At 41.2% G+C, this 24,470-nt stretch overlaps 1 protein-coding gene across 1 annotated transcript; it reads right to left on the bottom strand.

Annotated features, from left to right (window-relative positions):
• Positions 1–38: 38 nt before the first annotated feature.
• On the bottom strand, positions 39–17,366 carry LOC144030530 (insulin-like growth factor-binding protein 5). Its single transcript, XM_077536914.1, has 4 exons — positions 16,571–17,366; positions 1,999–2,213; positions 1,795–1,914; positions 39–705 (listed from the first exon to the last, which is right to left on the bottom strand). The coding sequence occupies exons 1-4, from the start codon at positions 16,914–16,916 to the stop codon at positions 568–570; spliced, it is 819 nt and encodes a 272-aa protein (XP_077393040.1). The 5' UTR covers positions 16,917–17,366; the 3' UTR covers positions 39–567.
• Positions 17,367–24,470: the final 7,104 nt, after the last annotated feature.

Below are 24,470 nucleotides of genomic sequence, written 5' to 3'. Positions count from 1 at the left end.
TATGAGTACATCTGCTGCACTGTCCCAACCCCCCCAACCCCAGTTATAAAACTATATCCATTATGTGCATATATTTCCGGCTTGTACGAGGGGTCCCGTGAGCCGCAGCCAAAGGGATATTTTGGGACTTTACCACCCCCTCCTCATAAGCGTTTGGTCAATTAACAGACAAGAAAAAAAAAATATACAGGTGTTCTTTTCATTTTTGAACATTACTTACAAAACAAATTTCAACCCTCCTGTTATGTTCCGGGTCAAATTGACCCACGTTCAGTCATCTTTTTTTACCGGTATGAAAGATGGTTTAATACGGTGTAATCAATTCATTTTTCACAGATTTGCAATTTAACGAGAACATGCCCCCACACCGCCCGCTCGCCCGGGTCAAACTGACCCGGGAAAATAAAATTGCTGTTCCTGAGACTCAAACGTAACAGGAGGGTTCGTTCAAAACTCTTGAGGTTGAGACGGGAGAGGAAATGTGGGCCGTGCGTCTTGTAGATTTGGGATTGGTGGGGGGAGTCGGAGGGCGTTTGATTGTGGTCCATGTGTTGTTTTTTTTGTCTTTTACTCATTGTTGTTATTGGTGCTCTCCAGGTCTTTACACTGAATGTCTCCGCCGCTGTAATCCGTGCCGGGGAGTTGAACGCCGTACTTGTCCACGCACCAACAGATGCCTCGCTTGCGGCCGCGGGACGGCTTGCACTGTGGGACCAGAAACAGGATTTTTTATTTTATTATTATTTTTTTTTAAGAGTCAAATTGCCGTAAAAACAAGTTGCGGCCAAACATTCACATATTCAACAAACATTCAGTCCTCAACTTGACTCATTTGGCCTGCCGAGTTGAACGCGGATCTTATTTGATGTTTCCCTGGAAACAAGTTAATTCTGCATTCTGCCATCAGTTACATGCGCATTTAAGTCTTCTGTACGACCCAAATGTGAAATGTGATCAGGAAATAAATATACAGTATAATAGTGTTAATTTCGTCAACAAAAACTAAACAAAAATAATTTCGTCAGCACACATTTTTAGCCGGACTAAAACTAGATTAGACTAGACTGAAACCCTCATTAATAAAGTGGGACTAAATCAGTATGTATTTTTTTGTCTACTAATGAAGATGAGACCAAATTTTCCTTCACTTAATAAAAATTGGACTAAAATCTATGGACATTTTAGTTCATGAACAAAAACGAGATGAAAATGATATGATTTTGTAAAATCTCTAGTTTTAGATCTGAAAAAGGTTCAATATAATCTGCTGAAAAAATATACAGGGGTAAAATGGTTGTTCTGACGAAAACTAGACTAAAAAGTTGACAGTTTTTTGTTGACTAAAACTAGACGAATAAAATGACGTTTTCTTGGACTAAAATAAAGACTAAAATGCTATATTTATAGTTGACTAAAAATGGACTAAATAAAAATGGGATGAGGTTAACTAACAAGCGTAACTGAAATTGGACTAAAACAGACTAAATTTAAAAACGGTGGATAAAATTAACACTACCTGGTAGTTTAAGGAGTGCATGCTAACACCGTTACATGGTTTACACTTTCCATACGGTTTATTTGCATTTGATTTTGATTATTTCTAACTTTTCTCTGGTGAGAGAATAAAACGACAGATCACACTATCCAGTCAAAATTCTTGAAAATGTCTGGCAGTCATCAGTGAGGTTGAAATGGATCATTTCCTGCGGCAAATGGAGGATGTGGTTGGGAATCACCGTCGCTACATATTCAAGTAACGTTGAAAGTATACGGATATAAAGGAGGAAGAGTCACCTGTTTGCGTTTGAAGAATCCTTTTCTGTCACAGTTGGGAAGGTACAAAGAGAGCGCCATGACTCGAGACGTGTCTTTCATTCCCTGAATGATGCCGTCCAGTTTTCTCCGGCAGGGCCCCTGAAAAAAAATTGAAACGGCAAAAAGTTGACAAACTGAAAACTACATTCGTTTGTTTCCAAGCCAATTTCTCTGCCCACTCACAAATTCCGGCTCGTGTTTGTCCATGGGCAGCGGGGAGTAGTCCATCGGGGAGCCCATGGAGCGCTGCTTGCCCAGCTTCCGCTTCAGCTCCTTGCGCATGGCGTGAACTTTTTTACTGTTGACAATGTCTTTGGTCAGGAGCGGAACTTTTGCCGGCTGCAGCTCGTCCGTAATCTCTGTGGCCATGGTGTCCTCGTGCTCCCGAGACTCGCGGTCTAAAAGCAGACAGACAGACAAATATATATAACATGTGGAGTCCCGCAGGGATCGATGCTTAGCCCTTTATTGTTTAGCATCTACATGCTTCCGCTCTGGTGATACTGAATGTAAATCGAACATCGCGGCCTGTGATGTGACTTTAACACGGGCTGCCTCATCCATCCCGAAATTTCACAAAATTGAGAATTTTAATGGCACAAAGTTTTTTTCTCTCGTAAATTTCTATGGTTTTTTTTTTTCCCTCGCAAATTCACCACTTTATAATGTTACATTACTTTTTTCTGTTCGTTTTTTTTTTTGTTTTGGAAATTTGTGAGTTTTTTCTCTGACTACACATATATATATATATATATATATATATATATATATATATATATACACGCACACACACACCCCCCCACACACACTCCATGTTCCCTCATTTATCGTGGGTGTTATATTCCAAAAACTACCCGCAATAATGGAAATCCACATCAATAAAAAAAATAAAAAATAAAAATCCCACTAATTATATATATATTTTCATTTATTATATATGTTTTTTTTCATTTTGGGCTGATTTTTACTTTATTATAAGTGCTTTTTCATTCATCATATATGTTTTCATTTACAGTCATTTTTTACCATTAAAAGTACTTTTTTTTTTATATATATATGACAGTATACAGCACAACAGTATATATATTTTTTCATTTATTATATAGATTTTTTTGTTTTAGGATTTTTACTTATTATGAATGCTTTTTCATTCATCATTTGTTCTTTTTTTCATTTAGTTATTTTTTTCCCATTAAAAGTATGCTTTTTGTTTTTGTTTTTGTTTTAAATTTACTTATTATACAGCACAGTATGTATTTTCTGTCTCCGGAATGCAATGTTGTGGAGCGACGGGACATACACCATTGGAAAGGTCTCGTCGAGATGAATCTGCAGATGCTCGTATGTCCCCGGTGCACATAAATCCCCGGTCGGACATAGGGTTCGAGAGATACGGCCACGCAAAGACCAAAAAAAGAAAATAAACCAAAAAGCACGTAAAAAAAAAAAAAAAAAAAAACACTGTAAAAAAACGTGAAACGGCGAGGCATGTCATGATTTGTCCACTTTTTGGACATGTAGGATTTCTCATTGTCATCAAAGCTGCTCCGGTGACTGGTAAATTTGTTTACTAAAACGCATTGCTTGGAAGTTGGGCCACAAAACGCAGCGGCAGGTGTTCTTTCACTTGTGTTTGCTGAACCAATCAAGCTCAATCAACAGCTGATCAATGACAGCTGACACGGGCCTTCCAAAATAAACATTTCTCCCAGAAATCTGCTGTCAAACGCACCCGCTCTCTTCGTTTAAGATCAACATCTGTTCAAACAGCTCATCGGGTGTCTGCCTTGTTTCCCTGAAGCCGCGAGTGAAAGTATGCTGTGCAAAGAAAAGTGCATGAGAAGCTGTTAGTATGCACCAAGTTGAGTTTTGCTTCTGTTATTTTACGGGACAAAATGACCCATTAGAAAGCAAAAATTAATAAAGAGTAAGTGAACAACAGTACATGAAACCAGTAACAAATATTGATTGAAACAGTAATGGATTTAATGAGCTTGTGTGGTCAAAACAACACCAACCGAGACCAAGACATTTTCGAGACGAGGGAGTGATTCGAGACTGAGACAAGAGCAAGATTTTTTGCAGGTCGACATCGAGACAAGACCAAGACATTATATTTCCTTCCTGACACTCTTGATAAACAAACTGGAGGCTTGAGGGACTGTGCGGCTTTTCCCTGTTGCCAATTTCAAAGAGTGTATTCATTTATTAACAATATGTTTATCATCCTCAGGGCTTTTCCTGTTTACAAAATTCAGAGGCGGCCACCTCCACCTAAACGTATTTTAACTGCAGTTGCAGTATTGCACCATTATGTGGGCGCTATATCAACAGCGGTGCACCGGAAAGACCTGAAGCAGCAACCGAAGAAGAAACAGCTTTCTTTGTTTTTTGTTTTTTCTTTTAAACTTTAATGTACCGAAGAAGAAACAGATCATGTAGCTGTGCACACCCACTTCCTGGTTACGAGGAAGAAGTAATGCGCTCCAGCCATCACCAAAGTTATAAATATACAGTATATATAATAAATATAATAGTTTTTTACAACAACGCTGAACTATATTTACAATATGATATGTACTAGTGGTTGAAGTTTTAATGAGTGTAGTTAAAACATGGCAACCATTAATGGCAACTTTTGTATTCATATAATATCTAATTTCTCGTCCCTGATCGTAAAATGACTGCAGGAGGGTGGCCCATAATGGTATCTGTGAACACGGAAAGTACCGACACCTTAAAATAAGACTAGTACAGTGGAACCTCTACTTACGAATGTCTCTTCATACGAAATTTTTGAGTTACGAAACGCCTCAACGGGAAAATATTGCCTTGTTACGAAAGAAATTTCTAGATACGAAAGGTAAAAATACATTACCGAACGCAAAATACTTTCGGCTATGGCTATTTCCTACCATAGGTATCTATGAGCGTAAATACTAGATTGGTGTTTGTGCATCTTTCTGGCATCCCATTGGCTAAGAGGAACCTCTACCATAGGTATCTATGAGCGTACACTAGATTGGTGTCTATACAGCGTCCTCATCATTCATCCCGCGGCCCACGAGGTGTTCCGTTTTTCGTAAATGTATGAACTAACGGCCAACGAATTTGTGCAAAAATTCAAACAATTGGTGATTGATGAAGGCACAGTAAGTTTTTAATTACGACGAGACGGGCCTTTTTTTTTTTTTTTTTTTGGGAAAAAAGATGCCTCGCCATACCGGAAGTTTCCATGAAGTTTCAGAATTTGTTTAAAAGAATCGCCCAGAAAGTGTTCACCAGTCGGGCGTTTGCTCACTAAGATGAGGTTTGCCTTGGACATTTCCGAAGGATTGTTTAAAAAAAAAAAACAAAAAAAAAAAACACTTCTGAGAGAGAACATAAACCAAAGAGGGCAAAAAACGATGAAGAAAGCAGTTAAAAAGGTAAATGACCATCATTTTTATTCTTTACTCTATTCTGTGTTTTTTACATTATGCACAACTCTGATTTATTGTGCAATAATCTAATTGTAACTTTATTTGTTACATGTTTTGATGCATTTTTATGCTTTATAAAACATTTATGTCTGAATTTTGGGAGGCTTGGAACGGATTAGGGCATTTACATGGAAAATGCGTCTCTACTTACAAAATTTTCTACTTAAGAACTTTCTTCCAGAACCAATTAATTTCGTAAGTGGAGGTACCACTGTACTGGTAGTCACCCATGATACCTCTGCCCCATTTTGAGCCAGGAAAACCCTGATCCTGCGTGCCTTTTACGGTGGTGTATAACCCCCATGCATCCTATTTTCACTAGCGTGCCGTTAAATAGAAAATATTGGACTCAGCTCTCGGGTACAAATGACACTCACAATAGTAAGTGTTCATGTCTGATAGCTGATTCAAGGACCATACGATAGATTCCAGAAAAAGGTCTCGATAGGATAGTGCTTTATCCTTAACCCCCTCCTACCCACCACTCACTGAGTTCTTTAAGGCTCAGCTTGGATAAGCCATCAGCCCGAGCAGAAGTGCTTTGAGGCTACAAAAAGAAGCACCCCCCTCCTTGGCTTAGTTGCACCACAAGTTGGTTATTGTGGGGACTTTGCCAGACCTTGACTAGCTTGCAGCGACGATGTGCCAGTGGATGACCTCGGTTATATTTATCTGACAAGGAAACCCGCTGCGGTGCAAAAGGGGCCAGACGCACTGAACCGGAGACGAACGCCGGCTGCGGGCCAGTGGCCAACTGCTGTTTGGTCACATTTGTTTTCGCGGGCAAAGAAGTGAGACAATAGGTTGGCGAAGTACGATGTGCCCACCGGTTATACCCGTGGTTACCATGGAGAAAGGCAACGGGGGACACGAGCCACGAGGAACTGATGTTCAAAGAGCCTGACACAGCTTGAGTGTCTGGAGTTTCTGGCAGGGGAGGGGAACCGGGGTGGGGGGGACAAGGTGATTACCGGAATTGGGTCTTTGGCTTCTGCACAGCCATCTCTTTGAAATTAATCTCGCAACTCATGACTTGGCAGGCCTTGGGTTTGTGTTTGGATGTGTCCCTGTGTCTCCCTCCCAGACGACACGGCTATTACTTGCTAAATATAAATATGTCCAACAAACATTCCCGTGTGCACCCCCACCCCTGACTGCCGCTGAAAACCTTTATTTACTTAGTTTCTCGTACACAGTGTATGGTTATTAGGGATGTAACGATATCTAAACATCACGATACGATACGATATTATCACGATATGAACATATATACATATATATATATATATATATATATATATATATATATATATATATATATATATCGTGCTCAGTGTATGATTATTAGGGATGTAAAGATAGTCGACTAAAAATTGACTAAATAAAAACGGGATGAGGTTGACTAACTATGATTTAAAAACTAACAAGCATGACTGAGACTAGACTAAAACTGAGACTAAATTTAAGAATGGCGCATCAAATTAACACTATGGCTAAGACACAATCTCAAGAGTTCCATGGAAAACGGTTTAGTTCACACCTCCGGCTCATACTGCAGCTATGTAAAACTTTTATCTTGAAATATTAAAGAGCCCGTCTGAATCCGAGAGGATGGCTTTACTAACGTCACGCCTTACATGACACGGGCCCTCGGGCTCGTTTCTCCCTATAATTATCGTATCCTAGCCACGGTTGCGATTAAACGGGAGGCTTTATTCACTGCTTCACTTGCATCTGAAAAAAAGATGTAATTTCAGATGCGGAGCTCTGTCAAAGGCCGGACATAACACCTTGTCATTCTGGGAATTCCAATATATTATTATTTTTTTTAACAGTACTGGTTGTCCTGCTAAAGCGAAAAATTCAACGGACGCTTGTGTGCACAATTGTCGGGCAGAAACGTGGGTTATTTATGAAGCATAATTATGTGCGGATGTTAATTTTTAAAGAGAGACGTATCAGGTGCAGCCTTCTTTAGCTACTGGTGTCCTAATGAAATCTTGAAACTGGTGTGGGAGGGGGTGGGTAGACGTCAGCATGTCTTTGAGCTCAAGTAATCGGTCGGAGAAGCACATGACTCGGCTCACTTGGCTTCTGTCCAGTCCTCGGCTGAGTTGAACACCGACCCTGTAAGGTTCCTTTTTTTTTTTTTTTTTTTTTATATAGCGGGCTACCTGAAGCACGCTGAAGATGCTCATCCAGAGTTCGACTGCAGCCATAAAAAAATATTTGTGGCATACAATTCTGCCACATTCACACTCAATAGAGACTGTTCAAATGTTGTGCGAAATTCACTAGGTAACAAATAGTACTTTTGGTAAATATTTGGTCGTATAACTAGGGATGTAACGATATCCAAACATCACAATGCGATGTTATCACGATATGAAGGTCACGATCCGATAATTATCTCGATATTGTCATGTTTTGGTTCCATAGGGTTAGGTTTTGTTTGGTTTTAGGTGTTTGTAGTGTTTGTCCGGAGTTCTCCCCATGTCTCGTTATCGTTAACCTTGTCCACCTGCGTGTGTCTTCCCTTCCCAGTATGTGTGACCTAATTAGTGCCCCCTGCCTGCTGTGTTTCCCAGGTGTGTCTTGTTAGAGTCTCGTTAGTGCTGTATTTAGTCACTGGGGTTTGTTCACGCGTTGTGGTAGCATTGCATTGTCTTGTTTTGTTGAGGTGTGCTAAGCCATGTTAGTAGTGTCCACGTCTGGTGAAGTTTCTCAATGTCTGGTCAAGTTTCTCCACATCTGGTCAAGTTACTCCACATCTGGTCAAGTTTTACCACGTCTACTCAGGTCTCCAAGTCTACTCAAGTCTCCACGTCTACTCAAGTCTGTCCACGTCCACTCAAGTCTGTCCACGTCCACTCAAGTATGCCACATCTACTCAAGTCTGTCCACATCTACTCAAGTCTGTCTACATCTACTCAAGTCTGTTAGTCTGTCCGCGTCCACTCATGTCTGTCCACGTCTACTTAAGTCTGTCCACGTCCACTCAAGTCTGTCCATGTCTACTCAAGTCTGTCCACATCTACTCAAGTCTGTCCACGGCTAATCAAGTCTGTCCACATCTACTCAAGTCTGTTAGTCTGTCCACGTCTACTCAAGTCTGTCCACGTCCAATCAAGTCTGTCCACATCTACTCAAGTCTGTCCACGTCTACTCAAGTCTGCCCACGTCTACTCAAGTCTGTCCACATCTGCTCAAGTCTGTTAGTCTGTCCACGTCCACTCAAGTCTGTCCACGTCTACTCAAGTCTGTCCACGTCCACTTAAGTCTGTCCACGTCTACTCAAGTCTGTCCACGTCAACTCAAGTCTCCACGTTCGGCTAAGTCATGCCATGCCAAGTCTGTCCACATTATGCCCAGCCTGCTCACGTTCCGTCCCGTCATGTCCGTCACTATCTTTGTGATCAATCAAGTTATTCTCAGTCCTCTTCCCGTGATGCTTCTCCGCCTTTGGGTCTATCCACCACACACCTTCATCCATGACATGATATTGGAGGGGGAGGTTGGCGATACACGGTCACAATATTGTAAAAAAATAAAAATAATAATAATAATAATGAGCGTATTTTCAATTATGCCAAATTATCCGAAACATTACAAATTCAAAAGAACAGTTGACAACACAATGTGACATTGACGAGTTGAATTGCTTTTATTGACCTCACTTCAGCCGAACCAAGTGATAGACCAAAACAAACAACTTTTGACTTTAAAATTTAATTTCTTTTAACCTGAAAGGGGTCAGTTTGACCCGCAACCTCACCGTAAGTGTTAATTAAATGGCTATAAGGCAAGTAAATGAGAGAACTATTAGAATATCCATGATTGGGGTTCGAGCAAGGTAACGAGATCCCCTGCGTTGATTAGAATTCCTGTTGTTCAGTACTTTTGAATGGTCTCAAGTCAGCTTCTCGTTTCACAGGAAGCAACTCTTCATATGGTATTGTGCAAGCAAATGTTTACCACAATCAAAAAGTTTCCTGCTTTGTTTTCTGAATGCATCTGGAACAATCAAATGCTCAGAAATGGCCGAACACAAAATAAACAAGAGGATGCGCGTTTGTTCCGTGAAGGAAAAAAAAAAAACGGCTTTGCGGAACAAACAACTTTTGACCTTTTTACAGCTTGCAAATAAATGTTCCGTGTCCGTGTTGTATTTAGTCATGTCAAAAAGGACATTATCAGAAAATGTGAGTTGCCCTTTCTGCCAAATTTTGGTCTGAGGTCTCATCCCACATCTAAATTTAGCTTCCTAATGAGCCGCATTGACGGACGAAAACTTGGTCTCGGGTTAGCCGTCAACCACAAGGCGCAATTACTGGGTGCAACCGGGCAATGTGATATCACCAGAAACACCACACCACGTGTTAAGGGACATTTTACTCACCAAAGCAATGCACTTACATATGGATAAGTGATGTTGAATGTTTTTTTAATTTCATCTTTTATAATTTCTGGAAATAACTGCGTGATGTTATTGCTTCCAAAATAGGACAGACATAAAAGATTAGTGTTAATTTTGTCTGCCATTTTTTAAATGCAGTCTTAGTCCAATTTCAAGTCATGCTTGTTACTAGTTTTTATCACAGTTAGTCACAGTTAGTCCATATGTATATATATATATATATATATATATATATATATATATATATATATATATATATATATATATATATATATAGTCTATTTTCACAATCATATGTTCCTCTTCATCTGACCATTATCCTGGATTTTAAACATAGAAGGGCCAAAACATGCCTTGTGAAAATTCAACTCCACTAAAGAACTAGCCACCAGAGGATGCTAGAACTGCACAAATGGAAATCAACCTGACTTTTTTGGTAACAGATGTGCTGTGTTTAATATCGTGACATGACGACGACGATATTGTGTGGCAATTTTAATATCGCGATATCATGATATTGCCATTATTGTTACATCCCTAATTATTTTTGGAACGTTATAGCCGTTGGATATATGTTAAGTTATAACTAAACTATTAAGTGAAGGATTTTTGTCTCGTCTTCATTCGTCGAGGAAAATGCATACTGATTTAGTCCCATTATTATTTATTAATGAGGGTTTTAGTCTAGTCTAGTCTAGTTTTAGTCCGATGGAAAAATGTGTGTTGATGAAATGATTTTTGTCTAGTTTTTGTTGGTGAAATTAACATTACCTCCAATTAGGGATTAATTTCATGAATTCCCTCTTATGTGTTTATCGGTTGGAGCCAAGAAATTTGCTCAAAAAGGCTGCTTTGAACCAACATTCCCGACCTGGTCTTGGAGACTCTTTCGCGGCCGTTTCATGTTGATGAATGAGACTTCATTTCTAATCTTCATTTCTAAAAGTGTTGACACCAAGAAAAGACCAAGACTGTATAATCAAAGAAAAATCACTATAAAAACAGAACAAAACGACCAGGAGTATACTTTTTTGTTTACCTATGTTTGCAACAGAAACTAATTCTGCCATGTTGTTTTTGAAATAGTACACCAACCAGGAAGGCAGCGCAGCACCTGCATTCTACGTTTCTCACTGATTACAGAAGTACTGACCTGGTCTCGACTGGTCTTGATCAAAAATCCAGAGTCCATCCTGACCTAGACTGACACCAGACTGAGAAAAAAACTGCCACCGATTCCACATATGATGTGAACATGTTCGAAATAAGTTCTATTCAAAAGGCTTGAATTCAGCAAATCCTGCCACGCATGTTTGCCGGCAACTCGTGCGTGTCCAGGAGACGATTTGTTAAGCAGCGACGGCTCGGGCCGGATCGTGTGTCACCGCGATGACAATGTAACTCGATATAAAAATATCACTGTCAAAAAGCGTATGTGTGACTTTGGCATGACATTTTCCATGACTTGTTTCTTTTTTTCTTTCTCACGGCAGGGTCAGGTCACGCACTCCCAACTTGAACCCGGAGACCTTTTTCAGAAACTCTAGTACCTGCAGCGGCACGCTAAGCTTGAGCCGCACGCACTTGGGTGCTCAAGGTGAGACAGACGGATAAAAAGCCACTTTGACACTTTCCACTTGGACGAGTCTGTCATGAAGCTGTCACCCCGGGTTTTCACCGGTTGCGGTTGCGGTGCGGTTGCGGTGCGGTGCGGCGCCGCAAGCAATTAGATTCCATTCATTCGAATGGTGCAGTCTACACCGCTTGCGGGTGCGTTGCGTGTTGACTGCGGAAGGCCTGCGGCGTGCCGCAAGCCTTCCGCAAGGATAGCCTATTTTCTATTTTTGCCGGACGCCGCATGCGGTAGGCCTCCGGCAAATGGCAAGCTAGCACAAAACACATCGAGCGGGACAGGAAGACCGACGCAGTTTCAAAATAAATTTCCGGTTACCTTTCAGAATAAAACACTCGCCAGCTCGTATTTCGCAAGCTTATCAGCAGAACGTGACGTGGGCGTCGCCGGGCCATGTGCTCATTCACGGTTTAGACACCAGCGAACATGGACGCGGAGAGGTTTAATAAATTGGAGGTGGAAAACCACAAAATAATATATGACACGGCACATCCTTTTTATAAGGACTGTAATGTATTGTGAGTTTGATGTTCGCGATTGCTTGTTGTGCCCGTCTCGCTTGCCGTACTGAGCGGCAGCCGGACGCGGAAGACAGAAATAAAGAGTGGCGCTCGCCTTGAGCACGCACTGACCCGACTCTCGTTATTAATATACTTTACAAGGACAACCAAAAAAAAGATGCTGCATGGAATCTCATAGCAGAAGAAGCACAGACTTTCTGTATGTTTGTCGTTGTGAAATGCCACATGATCGCGCGCGCACGGTCCCGCGAGACACGTTGGGAAGTGGGCGGCGACGGAGCTGCCGGACCGCAGCTGTGCGGAGCCGGTGTGGATTGACAAAAAAATTGACCCGTCCGGAGCACGCAGTCAAGACGCACCGCACCGCAACCGCACCGCAACCGCAGTCAGTGAAAACCCGGGGTCAGACAGTAGAAGGTTCTTGGCGTGGGGGGTAGGGGGGTTCTACTACACTACACTACCCCTACCTTGTTTGTCGGTTCATCTATTGTAACTGTCCCGCAAGAAGAAAAACAGTATATTTAAGGTGGAACAACAATCGTCAATCAATCAAAAACGTTTGTATACGTCTCACTCTTTGCGACTATAAGGGGCCAAGAAGCCTCACGGCAAATAGCAAAACAAAAAACAAACAATTGTAATTGACACCCCCTGATTTTTGTTTATAGTTACAGTAATCTCCCCCCCCCCCCCCCCCCCCCCTCCATTGCGGGTTCTCCGTTCGCGGTCCTGTATTTTGTTCTGCCTTCCATTTATTTCATGTGTAGTTCCACTGTAGACCACTAGATGGAAGCGCACTATTAAGTGTAATGTTAATTTAAAAAAGAATGCAAGCTAAATATTTCCAGATCAGCGACGTGCACGTCTTGCAGAAGACCCACATGACAAATGTTCCCAAGCCGGAGGCAGGGGTAAACCCTGGACTGTGTCGCCACGGAGTCAATGGCAGAGGAAAAGGTGTCTTGTTTCGTCGTCTTTCTTTTTTATCTGCGAGTCAAGTATGCCGGATTTGGAAGCACTCCCAAATCATCTTTTGTTTCTTGGCTGGAACTAAAAGGTCCTTTCAGAAAGTCGCCTGCTGCCGCTAAGTCATATCTGTTGGCAAGCTTTCTAGGCTGGGGGGGGCAATAACTCCTAGGAGGGCTATGATGGAGAATTTAGCAACTCACAACTCCCAATGCAGATATGTCTTTGCTTCCACTAAGTCACACAAGAAGGCTGAGTAGAAACATTTGAAACCTGCTGCTAGTTGCTGTCATGGCCTCCTGAGTCTTGTGCACACTTGAGCTCCTCCCACTCCCTCCCTGTGTTTACCTTGCTCAGCTGGTATAGCTTATAAGAACAGCCACAGCTGCAACCCCACAACTAAAAAGCTCCCCTGTGCCAGTTCAGTTTTGTACTCATGCGGGTTCAAATTGACCCATTTCCCCACCAAACGGATTGATAAAATGATGTTGATTATGATTCAAAATGGCGGACTACATGTTGCTTTGTTGAAAATGTGTAAGGGGGTGGTACGGAGACATTTTTGAAAACTCTCACAATAAACTATTAAAATAATAATACTATTAATAATACTGCCAGGTCTGATGTGTGTACAAGATTTCACGAGTTTTGGCCCAAGTTTAGACCCTCAGAATTTGTGGGGGGGTGCCACAGTAACAGCATTTTCAGGAACATTTTGATTAGTTATCTGGGATAGGCTCCATCATCAGCCGACCCTCAACAAGATAAGCTGCACAGGAGATTGATGGATGGACAGACGGACATGTATGTCAACTAGACTAAGTGCAATTTCTGGAGAAATTGCGTGGGAATGCTGAAAGCTGAATGCATGTAGAATGCTTATGAAGTAAATTGAGAGATAAATTATGAAATTATGACCTCCTGGTTACTGGACAATACACTTTAGCAACTGTGCCAACGAACAGTATCAGACACCTGGTAATGATGGTAAGTTATATTTACGGAAGTGGTTGTGGAAAGTGATACTTTACATTGAAAATGAATGGGAAAAGTTGATATTAAACATTAAATTGTGTAAATACTGTAAGTAATGTGGATTCAGATGATATATATACCCCGGGAGGTGTGAATTTTTGAAGCTGGTTGAAATTTGAACAGTATAAATTGGATGTATTTTGTGCGAGTTGTTAGGCGGCAAAAAAAAGTGTGGAGAATAAAAATCACAATGTGTGGGAATGCTGAAGCATTCCCACAATAAATGCCTACATTAAAATGAAACAAATGAATGAGTAACGGCAAGTCAAATAGTGAGTCAAAAGTTGACAATTGATCAATATTAGAGAATTTAGAGACATAATTAAAGGGTAGGAATTGCTTTGCAAAGGGAAGATACACAAGTAATGCACTCACAGACACACAAAACCAAATCACGACCATGATCTTTCCTATCGATACCGCTGCGGGTGGTCAGTCGTGTTTACCGACTCGTTTACAACATGACATCCATGGACACACATCCAAATAATAAATAAATGCTGGCTGCACACGTCCCTAAAGATCAGTCCAGATCCAAAACTGAGTCCAGAATCAATAAAGCCTCCAGCGTGGGCTGATGGCCAAAAGCTTTTTTGCGCTTCCCAAACTATTTATCTCCTCGCTGACAAGTTGCTAACCCTTTTGGAGTGCCCGTAGCCGCTGCGACTCTTGAGAAAATGCCTTCGCGTGATTTAAAGCCGGCGGCTCAACTTGCCTCCTCTGCCTTTTGTCTCACACTCGGCCTCGCTCGTCTCGCTGGGGTCTACCGATTTAGTGGTAATCTGACTCCGTTTCAGTGCACTTCTACGCTGCTCAAAGTGTGATGAAAAGCATTCCCAGCTGGGATTTTTCTTCTTCTTTTTTTTTTTAACAGAAGATGAGGGCGAGAAATTTTGCAAGTCTGACAATATGTATGAACAAATTGTTAACTCATTCACACCCGTGTATGTTTATATTCATCAACTGGAATCCACCAACTTATACGTTTGTCAAGTATGTTTTTCAACGGAGTCTTTCCATGCACCAAGCAGATTTGGATTTGAATGAAACTTGGTGTGGTTGTTGGTAGTGATGGCAAAACACTAAATCTCAAATTTGAGGTCAATCGGAGCAGGAATTTGAGAGCTACGGCCCGCCGAGTGTGGCCATTTTTTTAAGAGAAGTTGGCCACGCCCATTTTTTTGCAGGAAATGTCACAAATTCAACCCTTTTCTAACAGCCTTTCCCTTTCTCGCAGTCAAACAAGTGAAGCCGAGAGCTGCCAATCAAGCAGTCCGTATTCGCGTTAAGGTTTCGGCCAACAACCTGCACAAAAGCCCGTTTTAAATCAAATTAAGGCGCTAAGTTAATCAGGTGGCACCTCATAGGCTGCCATCTGTCAAACTAACGGCTACTTTTTTTTTTTTTTTACATTCACCCACCATCTGGGGTCTTGATAGATTATCAAATAGAGATAAATAAGGTATTTAATTGATTGGGCCCCCTGGTTACATCTGTTTCTCTGTTATAGCAACATTTTTACTGGGTCAGTTTGTCCCCGGGTATGTAAAATGTGCCAGAAAAATCTACATGTATCCCATTATGACACTTTTTTTTTTTTTTTTTTCCCCACTAAGCTCTCTTTTAGATGGTGCTGCCATCTGGGTTTTTAATGTAAAAGGAAAAATAATTATGGGTCAATTTGACCCAGGGCATGTTTAAAATAAATAAATAAATAAATAAAAGCCAATTGAGATCTCATAAATGACCACCAGGGAACTTGATAGAGGATCAAATTGGATAGATGTCACGGGTCAATTTGACCCGGGACTGGTTGAACTTGTAAAGATGGCCAATACATTATCATTACGCATTTCATTTAAAAACAAATAAAGCCATTTGTGTTGCTCATGCACTAATGTTGCTTTGACATTCAAACGGGTCATTTTGACCCAGGGCGGGTTTAATTTGGAACATGTCATGAAACATCGTTTGAATGTCATAACTTAATTGCAATTTAATTAAGATGTCATAAATGACCATCTGGGATCTTGATAGCGGATCAAATTGAAGACATGTCCCGGGTCAATTTGACCCGGGGCTGGTTGACTTGTAAAGATGCCAATACATTATCGTTATTTAAAACAAATATAGCCAATTTGTGTTGCTCGTGCTCTCATTTTGTTGCTTTGGCATTCAAACGGGTCATTTTGACCCAAGGTGGGTTTAATTGGGAACATGCCATGAAACATTGTTTGAATGTCATAACTTAATTGCAATTTAATTAAGATGTCATAAATGACCATCTGGGATCTTGATAGCGGATCAAATTGGAGACATAAATTGACCCGGGGCTGGTTGACTTGTAAAGATGCCAATACATTATCGTTATTTAAAACAAATATAGCCAATTTGTGTTGCTCGTGCTCTCATTTTGTTGCTTTGGCATTCAAACGGGTCATTTTGACCCAAGGTGGGTTTAATTGGGAACATGAAACATAGTTTGAATGTCAAAACTTAATTGTAAAACAAAAATGGCAATTATCACCGAAGTGAGAAGTTACTGACTTATATTTCTTGAACTTGATGGGTCAATTTGACCCGCAGCACAACGGGGGAGGGTTCAACCAGCTTGACATCAACCGCCACCTGCGGCGCACGCGCGCCATATGCACACGGAAAGACATCGTCGCCAAATGCGCCGAAAAGCAGTTTTCCTCACCTGGGGGCGGGTGCGCCGCCGGCTTGTACCCCTTCTGGTTGCTGCACGCCCCGCGGCCGTGCAGCAGGGCGTGCAGCGGCTTCTCCTCGCCGCTGCGCGGCAGGCAGCGGAGTCCCTGCGCGCACGTCCCCGTGTACACGCCGCACGCCTGGCCCTCGCCGAGCGCGCACGTCAGGCAGCAGCCGCAGCCGGGCTCCTTGACCAGCTGGCAGCCGCTCGGGATCGGCGGGCACATGGACTTGGCCTTGTCGTCGCACGGCTCGCACGGCACGTACGAGCCCCAGCAGCAGCCGCCGCGCAGTCCCCACGCGAGCGTCGCCAGCAGCAGGCACAAAGTCCCCAACATTGTTCTCGCCGAGTTATCGCGGAGGAGGTGGAGGAGGAGGAGGAGGAGGAGGTGGTGGTGGAGGTGGGAGGGGGGGAAAGTGGACCGCTCTTAATGAAGCACAATGCCTCAATCAGATAATCCAGTCTTAAAAGATAAAGCCGAGAGCCTTTTATCCGAGTAGTGTTGCTTATCTCATTCAAAACAAAAGCAACAAAAAAAAAAAGCACCTTAATTGGAGACTTGAACAAGTTTAAAACCTGCAAAATGATGGAAGACAACAACAACAACAAAAAAAAGTATTTCAGAAGGGGATGACAGAAAAAGCAGTAAAAACAAATCCGAACTCCAAAACACCCCCCCTTCAATTAGCGCTACTTTCTCCAGTTGAGGCTCCCGAGCAGACTGATCAACTTGCGAGCTGCTTCGGCTTTTTAAAAACTAGCCCGAGCTCCCAAACCCCGAACTATGAATACGCTCAACAGCAGCAGCCGGCCAAAGGGGAAGGGAAGGGAAGGGAGGCGCACTTGTTCCACGCCTTGGAGACACGCCAAAAAAACTTCCTCCCTCTCTCTCTCTCTCTCTCTCTCTCTCTCTCTCTCTCTCTCTCTCTCTGCTGAGCTCATGCTGAGACGCAAGACAGAAAGAAAAAAAAAAGTCGTCAAAGTATTTTATTATAGCAAACCGATCGTTGCTACATTCTGATGAAGTGTTATAATAATTTAAAAAATAATAATGTACATTTAAAAAAAAAAAAAGTTTGATTCGTAAACCAGCGCAAACATGTAATGCAAATAAAGGAACAAATTAGAGGCTTTTTTATTTATTTTTTTTTTTTTAAGAGAATCAGGACTGTAAGCATACTTTCAAAACAAACTAGCAAAAAAAAAAAAAAAGTAAACAATTTGAATCTCATAATTATTTTATCACGCATCAAGTTACTTTTTTTTTTTTTTTTTTTTTTTTTTTTTTTTAATTTGGCGACCATCAGAGCTGGATAAAGAATCAAATAGGATACATGCAAGGGCTGGACTGGCCATCTAGCACAGAGGGCAGATGGCCGATGGGCTGGTCGACTTTTTTAAAACTCATTTGCTCCCAGCCATTTTCACAGAAACAATCCCGTTCGCTCCCAGCTGTTTTACTGGATTTTGACTGATTTTGCAAGGCCCACAGAATGTTGTGTTCTATTGCTATAAAAACATCAAACCTACCAAAAAGAAAGATTAAAGTCTCTTCTTTCATCTGGAAAAAAAGTATATTTCTATCTGTTTCCGTTTTGCAGCAATTAGCATGAGAATATAACTAAATGTCATCAATTATTCACAAATCTATTTAGAATTGTGAGTAATTGAGCTTTTTATCAGCATTGCCCTGGTTGATCTCCTTTGCTCTGCTGCCACCTGCTGGCCGTTCATGTAATAACTACCATTTCTGCAACCGTTCTTTGCAGTTGAGGGGCTGCAAAGCCTTTTGTATGATCTAGCATAAAAAAAACAAAACGTATAAATACGTCTTTGGGACACTTGTTTTTTTTCCAGGAAATGTCTAAAATGTCTCCCAAAATGGCCACTTTAACCAAAATGTCTGACTTCCTGTTCTGTTTCAGGCATGGGTCCAAGAGACTTTTTCGGACATATTTTTGCTATGTCCTCCAAATTTTTGTGTGCCCTTTGCTGAGACTGGTATACAGAGTTCAGGGTATTTATATTTAGCATTTAAAATGTCTCCCAAAATGGCCACTTTAAACCTTCCTGTTCTGTTTCAGGCACGGGTCCAAGAGACTTTTTCGGACATATTTTTTATTTGTCCACCAAATTTTTGTGCCAATTGCTGCGACTGGGGTACAGAGTTCAGGGTATTTATATTTATTTAAAAAAAATGTCTCCCAAAATGGCCACTTTAAACCAAAATGTCTGACTTCCTGTTCTGTTTCAGGCAATGGTCAAAAAGATCTTTTCAGGCATATTTTTGATATGTCCACCAAATTTTTGTGCCAATTGCTGCGACTGGTATACAGAGTTCAGGTTGTTAATATTTATTTTTAATAAAATGTCTAAAATGTCTCCCAAAATGGCCACTTTAAATCAAAATGTCTGACTTCCTGTTGTGTTTCAGGCACGCGCCCAAGAGACTTTTTCGGGCATATTTTTTTACATGGCCACCAAATTTCCTGTTAATTGCTGAAAGTGGCACCTGGTACTTTGCTAGGGGGCGCTACTGAGTTGATTTTTTTTGTGGTTGCTTCTGTTCAGCACCCCTAAAATGACATTTTCACCAGGATGCACACTAAAACTGGATGCAAACTTCAGTTTCGTTTTTATTTTTTGTGTGATTTTTTTTTGCAGTGTCAACCTGCACCTGTTTGTTATCTCGCTTCCCATTTGTGTTACGTTTCTCCTTTTGCATAAACACACGTGTGTGCACATTTCCAGATGCACACGGTGTTTTTTTTTGCAGGCAACAAGGCTGACAAGTTAGCGAGAGCGAGACACTTGACTTGCGCTGATTGTTTCCGCGTGTGCTGCGCTCGTCATCCCTCAAGTCGGGCCCGCCAAACTCGAGGCTGTTCTTTCCATCTCGCCTCGGCTCGTCCTTCCCTTCGTATATCACACTCACGCCGTGATAAACGGCCGCCCCCTCACTTTCCAAAAACGTGCCATTTATATACCGGTACTTCTTCACATCCACTAGAAGGCACTGTTAGCAATGCTAACTGGAGCGGCCTCACGTGTTGGCGCTAGCTATAGCGTCCAGCTGTATAGCAAGGATCGTTACCCCCAAGAATCCAAAAATAGACACTGGGGTGTTTGTTTTTAGCAAGAGCTTTTTTTTCCCCACCCCTTCAGAGAGAGTCAGTGATTAAAAATAGGTCGTGCGGCTGCTGCTGAGAGACACATGTTTGCAATAACTTTTATATTTACTTTCGATCCATCCATCCATCCGTATTTTATGGCGCTGATCGTCATTAAGGGTGAGCTGGAGGCGATACCAGCTGACTTTTTTTTTGGTACGTTCAGGACTGGTCGTCAGGGAGCATAATACAACAATTTAGAGTCTCATCTTTAGTGCTGTCACTATCGAGTATTTATTTAATCGATTAATCAACTATTCAGATTCATTTTAACTCATTGACTGGCAGCCATTTTGACTGAAGCAACCCCCTTTGCTCCCGGATGTTTTACTGGATTTCGACTGATTTTGCAAGGCCCACAGAATATTGTGTTCTATTGCTATAAAAACATGGAACCTACCAAAAGAAAGATTAGTGTCTTTTTTTCATCAGGAAAAAAAAAGAACTTATTTTGTATCTGTTTCCGTTTTGCAGCAATTAGCATTAGAATATAGCAAAGTTTCATCATTGTTTAAAACAGTGGGGAAAACCATGGCCCAGGTTGATCTCTTATACTATTCTGCCACCCACTGGCCGTTTTTGTAATAACTACCACTGCTTCAAGCATTCTCTTCAGTTCAGAAAACAAGTGGGGAAAAGAGCTTTTTGCAACATGGCCCTGGTTGATCTCTTATACTCTGCTGCCATCTGCTGGCCTTTTTTTTTTCTTTTTTTTTTTTAGTAACTACATTGCTTTAAGTGACCTCTTCAGGTGAGAGGCTGCATCAAAGCCTTCTTTATGCTCTAGCATAAAAAAAATAAATAAAATAAAAAAACATAAAAGAACAAATAAATCCATCTTTGGGAGCATGGTCATAATTAAAATAGAACATATTTATACGTTTTTGGGAGTAAATGAGTTAATTTTGCATGTATTACAAAAGCCTTTTTTCCCTGATTACTTTTTTAATTAACTATGGGCCCACCGGCCAATTTATTGGCCCCGATTTCCTTCATTTTGGGAGATCGGTGATCGGCCTATCTCTTAAAGATAGACCAATCTTTTCCAACAATATCATCTCCCTCCTCAAGAGGTCTGAAAAAATCAGCCACTGTACTCTTCTGCTGAAATGACGAATAGGATTTTTTATTTAAGAGAATTAATTCATGTGCAATTAAAACAACCCATTTGCATTATTTCAACAATATTGTGAAATGTTTTCCAATAAAATAAGATTGGAACACTGAAGTTATATGCTGTTTGTTGTGAAAAAAAAAAAAATCGGCATCGGCAAAAATCGGGATCGGCAGGTCAGACTTTTTAAAAGCTCGGTTATCGGTGATCGTCCGGAAAATTGTGATCGGTGTGCCTCTAGTATTAACCAGTGATTGGTGGTTATTTTTTTGTACTTTGTATTCGTATACTGATTCAAAAGAAGCGGGACTGATGTTGTACCAGTTCGGTTATTGTTTTCCAAAGTAAAAACGTCTTATTTTGATCAGTCGTATTTCATGAAGGACTACAGAAACCAGTCAACAATTATCGTTGATATGCTGAATTCAGATGATTTGGACCATTATCCATTAAAAAAAATGGCTTGAAACGATTAGTCGATTTTTAAGATAGTTGTTGAGTACAGTGTTCCCTCGCTATGTTCACTTTTCGTGGCATCGCCATATTGCATATTTTTTAGTGCAATTTTGCATTCTTTTTTTCTTTTTTTTTTTACAGTAATGTACCAATTTTATAAAATTTATGAAGGTTTGAACATTGAGAATGTTTCAACGAGAGGAAAATGTGAGAAAAGGTAAATGCCTCCATGAGGAAAGTGTATAATCTGTGTGGTGAGGGGTTTTAGAGGCTTAAATCAATTTATAATAAATGTAAAACATAACGCTAACTACTTCGCGGATTTCATTTATATATAGACGCGGGAAAGTGACCGTGCAATTTTCCAGATTGAATCAACTCCAAAAGAGGACATTTCAACTGCCAAAGTCTTGATAGAAGACAGCAAAACGCTTGGCTCTCACTTTGGAGCCAGACGCTGCCAGAATGAAAAGCGCTCGTTAAAAACAATTCAGCTGGATCGCAGGTTGTTTGTCTTGCCAGTAATTTGATCACTTATTGTTCTTGCGGCTCCAACCCGACGCAAGTTAGAAGAGGTCAGTCCTCATCGATGACATCAAACTACAAGCTTGAAGAGGCAACGTCAAACCGACAGTTAAATCATCTTTCACGTTGTGGCGAAGATAGTCAAACTCTGCGGAGAAATCAATGCAATCAAGCTTAGCGAGTGGCAACGTAAGATGGCCACCGCGCATACAAGTAGTTCTTGTACTTATGCTGCATTCGAGGATGGTCGGAAGTCGGATATATCCGAGTTGCTTTTTCCCATTTCCGACCTGAAAGCGTTTGAGGCGAAAGTAAACAACCAAAATTGGGGAAAGTGGTAAATTTTTTATTTTTTTTATTTTGGTTCTTAAAACTAATTTTTGACCTCCAGCAAACTTACATTTTCGTAATTTTTGCTGTTTTTATCTTATTTCATAAGCAATGAATCCATACACTTCAGTAGTTGATCGTATAATTTCATGCTGGGATATAGCGCCATACTGTCACGTACGTTGCGTTAAAGTCGTAAGTTAGGTCAAATATTTATGAATGAAGAAAGCTATCTAGTTTTATACTCGAGTAAATCGTGTTTCACTATTCACGGTCTGTGTTTCCGAAGGGGTCGTCGTTGTAGAGTGACGTCACTTGTAGTCCGTTGGAAATTTCCGACTTCAAGGGGCGTTCCCGTACACACTTCCTGGTTTGAACTCGGAAAAGTCTGACTTCCAACCGTCCTGGAATGCAGCATTAGCAAGCTTCCTTGCAAACAGAAACCAATGAATGATCCTTTCAAATGACATACTCTAATCACGTTTATTGTATATGATCAAATATTCTGGGTTTGCCAGAGGTTTTATTAAAAAGGATATTATGGGCAATCTTCAGGTTTTGAAAGGGTTATTGACCTTTTAGCTCCTCTCTGTAGCACAATGAATGCACATTTCAATCTGTCACATTAGCTTTCTCTGTGATTGGCTGGCAACCAGTTCAGTGTGTACCCCATCTACTGCCCGAAGCTGGCTGGGATAGGCTCCAGCACCCCCGCGACCCTTGTGAGGAGTAAACGGTTAAGAAAATGGATGGATGGATGGATGGATGGACATTAGCTTTCTGCCATGACGTCAACAAACACATCTGTGCATTCACCGCCAAAGGAAACTTTTAACAGAAAAACACGTTTGTTTTTATTAATCCATTCTTCTGTACACACGAGAGAAATGTCTGCGATACACAAACACTCTTGCCCACGTAAACGATCGCATTCATAACAACAACATATGCCAAGGTGTTGTTATTGTGTACCGTTCATTTGCCGGGACAGACCACCGTGCTCCAGAAATAATCGTAACAGCATCAACAACACGAACACTTTGGATGGAAACAGTGACGCAACGCGACGAGAGGCATACAAGGACACGCAATGAAAATCTGCATTTGCGTCGATACGATTGTTTTTTCACCAAGAAGTATGCCGATGCGTATGGTTAGGATTTATTTTTTCACGTCTAATGGCTGAAAGTATTCTTTTGAGAACGTACGTTTCTTCTTTTTTGCAAAGCCTGCAATCATCTTCATGCCTTTGGCTTTCTGGCTAGCGTTTAAACATTGAGCTATTGTACAAATCCACAGCTTCATATTTCTGCCAAGAATAAAAAAAATATTGACTTTCGGACAATACGGTGAAATCGTCATCAAGCGTATCACATATCGGCGAAAGATATGAGTCGTGGAAAGCACCCGTATAAAAACACTGATATCAGTGTCAGTGGCCTTGAAACTTGTGAAATCTGTTTTGACTGACACGCCATTATGAAACTCATTTTGAAAATCATTTTTGCGGGTTCTACAAGTAGACACAGTGACTCAGTGAAATCGGTTTCTAATTCACTTTTGAATATGAAAAATACGTCATGCAAATGCAATTTCAAGTCTCTCTGATGATAAAGAACGAATAAATCACCCGTTGCTGTTGTTGTTATAGTTTGGGTTGATTTAATTACTTTTGTCATGGCTCGGGTTTGATTTTGATTTGGTTTGTACTCCTGTTTCTTTGAGTTCTTGTCGTGATCTGTTATCTTCCCCCGTCTCGTCAAACCTGAGTATGTCCACCTGTGTTTGCCTACCCCTCCCTAATGTGTCAACCAATCAGCACCCTCTGCCACGTGTCTTGCCCAGCTGTGTCTCGTTGTGTCAACTAGTGTGTGTATTTAGTCTCTTGTCTCCCCTCTGTCTATGTCGATTCATTGTCATTTTCCTCCTGTCATTCTGCTGGTTCTGGTCCACGCCTTGGTTCGTTTGACCCTTTTTGTCCTTTGTTGTTTTGGTTTCTTAGTTGGTAGCTCATTTTTGCCCCCTCGTTTTTGTTGAGTAAACTTTTTTTTTTTTGACTGCATTCTTTGCCTCCTCGCCCTGCTTCCCTGCATTTGGATCCACCACCACACCCCTGACGAGATAGTTGTTTTGTTTTTTTTACATTGATTGTAACGCGGCGTCCGCAAGTTGACAGTGTCGCAATGGTGGCTGCACCAGCATGGCCAAAAAGAGATTGCGAGCTGCGGGATTCAATTTGCCTTCAAACTGCTTGGATGTGACCACGAGAGGACCCGCATGATGATCTTGTCATGTG

The sequence above is a fragment of the Festucalex cinctus genome, chromosome 11, assembly GCF_051991245.1.
Source record: "Festucalex cinctus isolate MCC-2025b chromosome 11, RoL_Fcin_1.0, whole genome shotgun sequence".
NCBI classification, from domain to species: Eukaryota; Metazoa; Chordata; class Actinopteri; order Syngnathiformes; family Syngnathidae; genus Festucalex; species Festucalex cinctus.
The sequence above is the reverse complement of the archived record's forward strand: the minus strand, read 5'-3'. Positions and strand labels throughout refer to the sequence as shown.

Coding starts and splice junctions, on each gene's coding strand:
- LOC144030530 (XM_077536914.1), bottom strand. CDS start 16,916: ATGTTGGGGACTTTGTGCCTGCTGCTGGCGACGCTCGCGTGGGGACTG. Junction 2,214..16,570: donor GGCGGCGCACCCGCCCCCAG/GTGAGGAAAACT, acceptor GTCTGCTTTTAG/ACCGCGAGTCTCGGGAGCAC. Junction 1,915..1,998: donor ACAAACACGAGCCGGAATTT/GTGAGTGGGCAG, acceptor ATTTTTTTTCAG/GGGCCCTGCCGGAGAAAACT.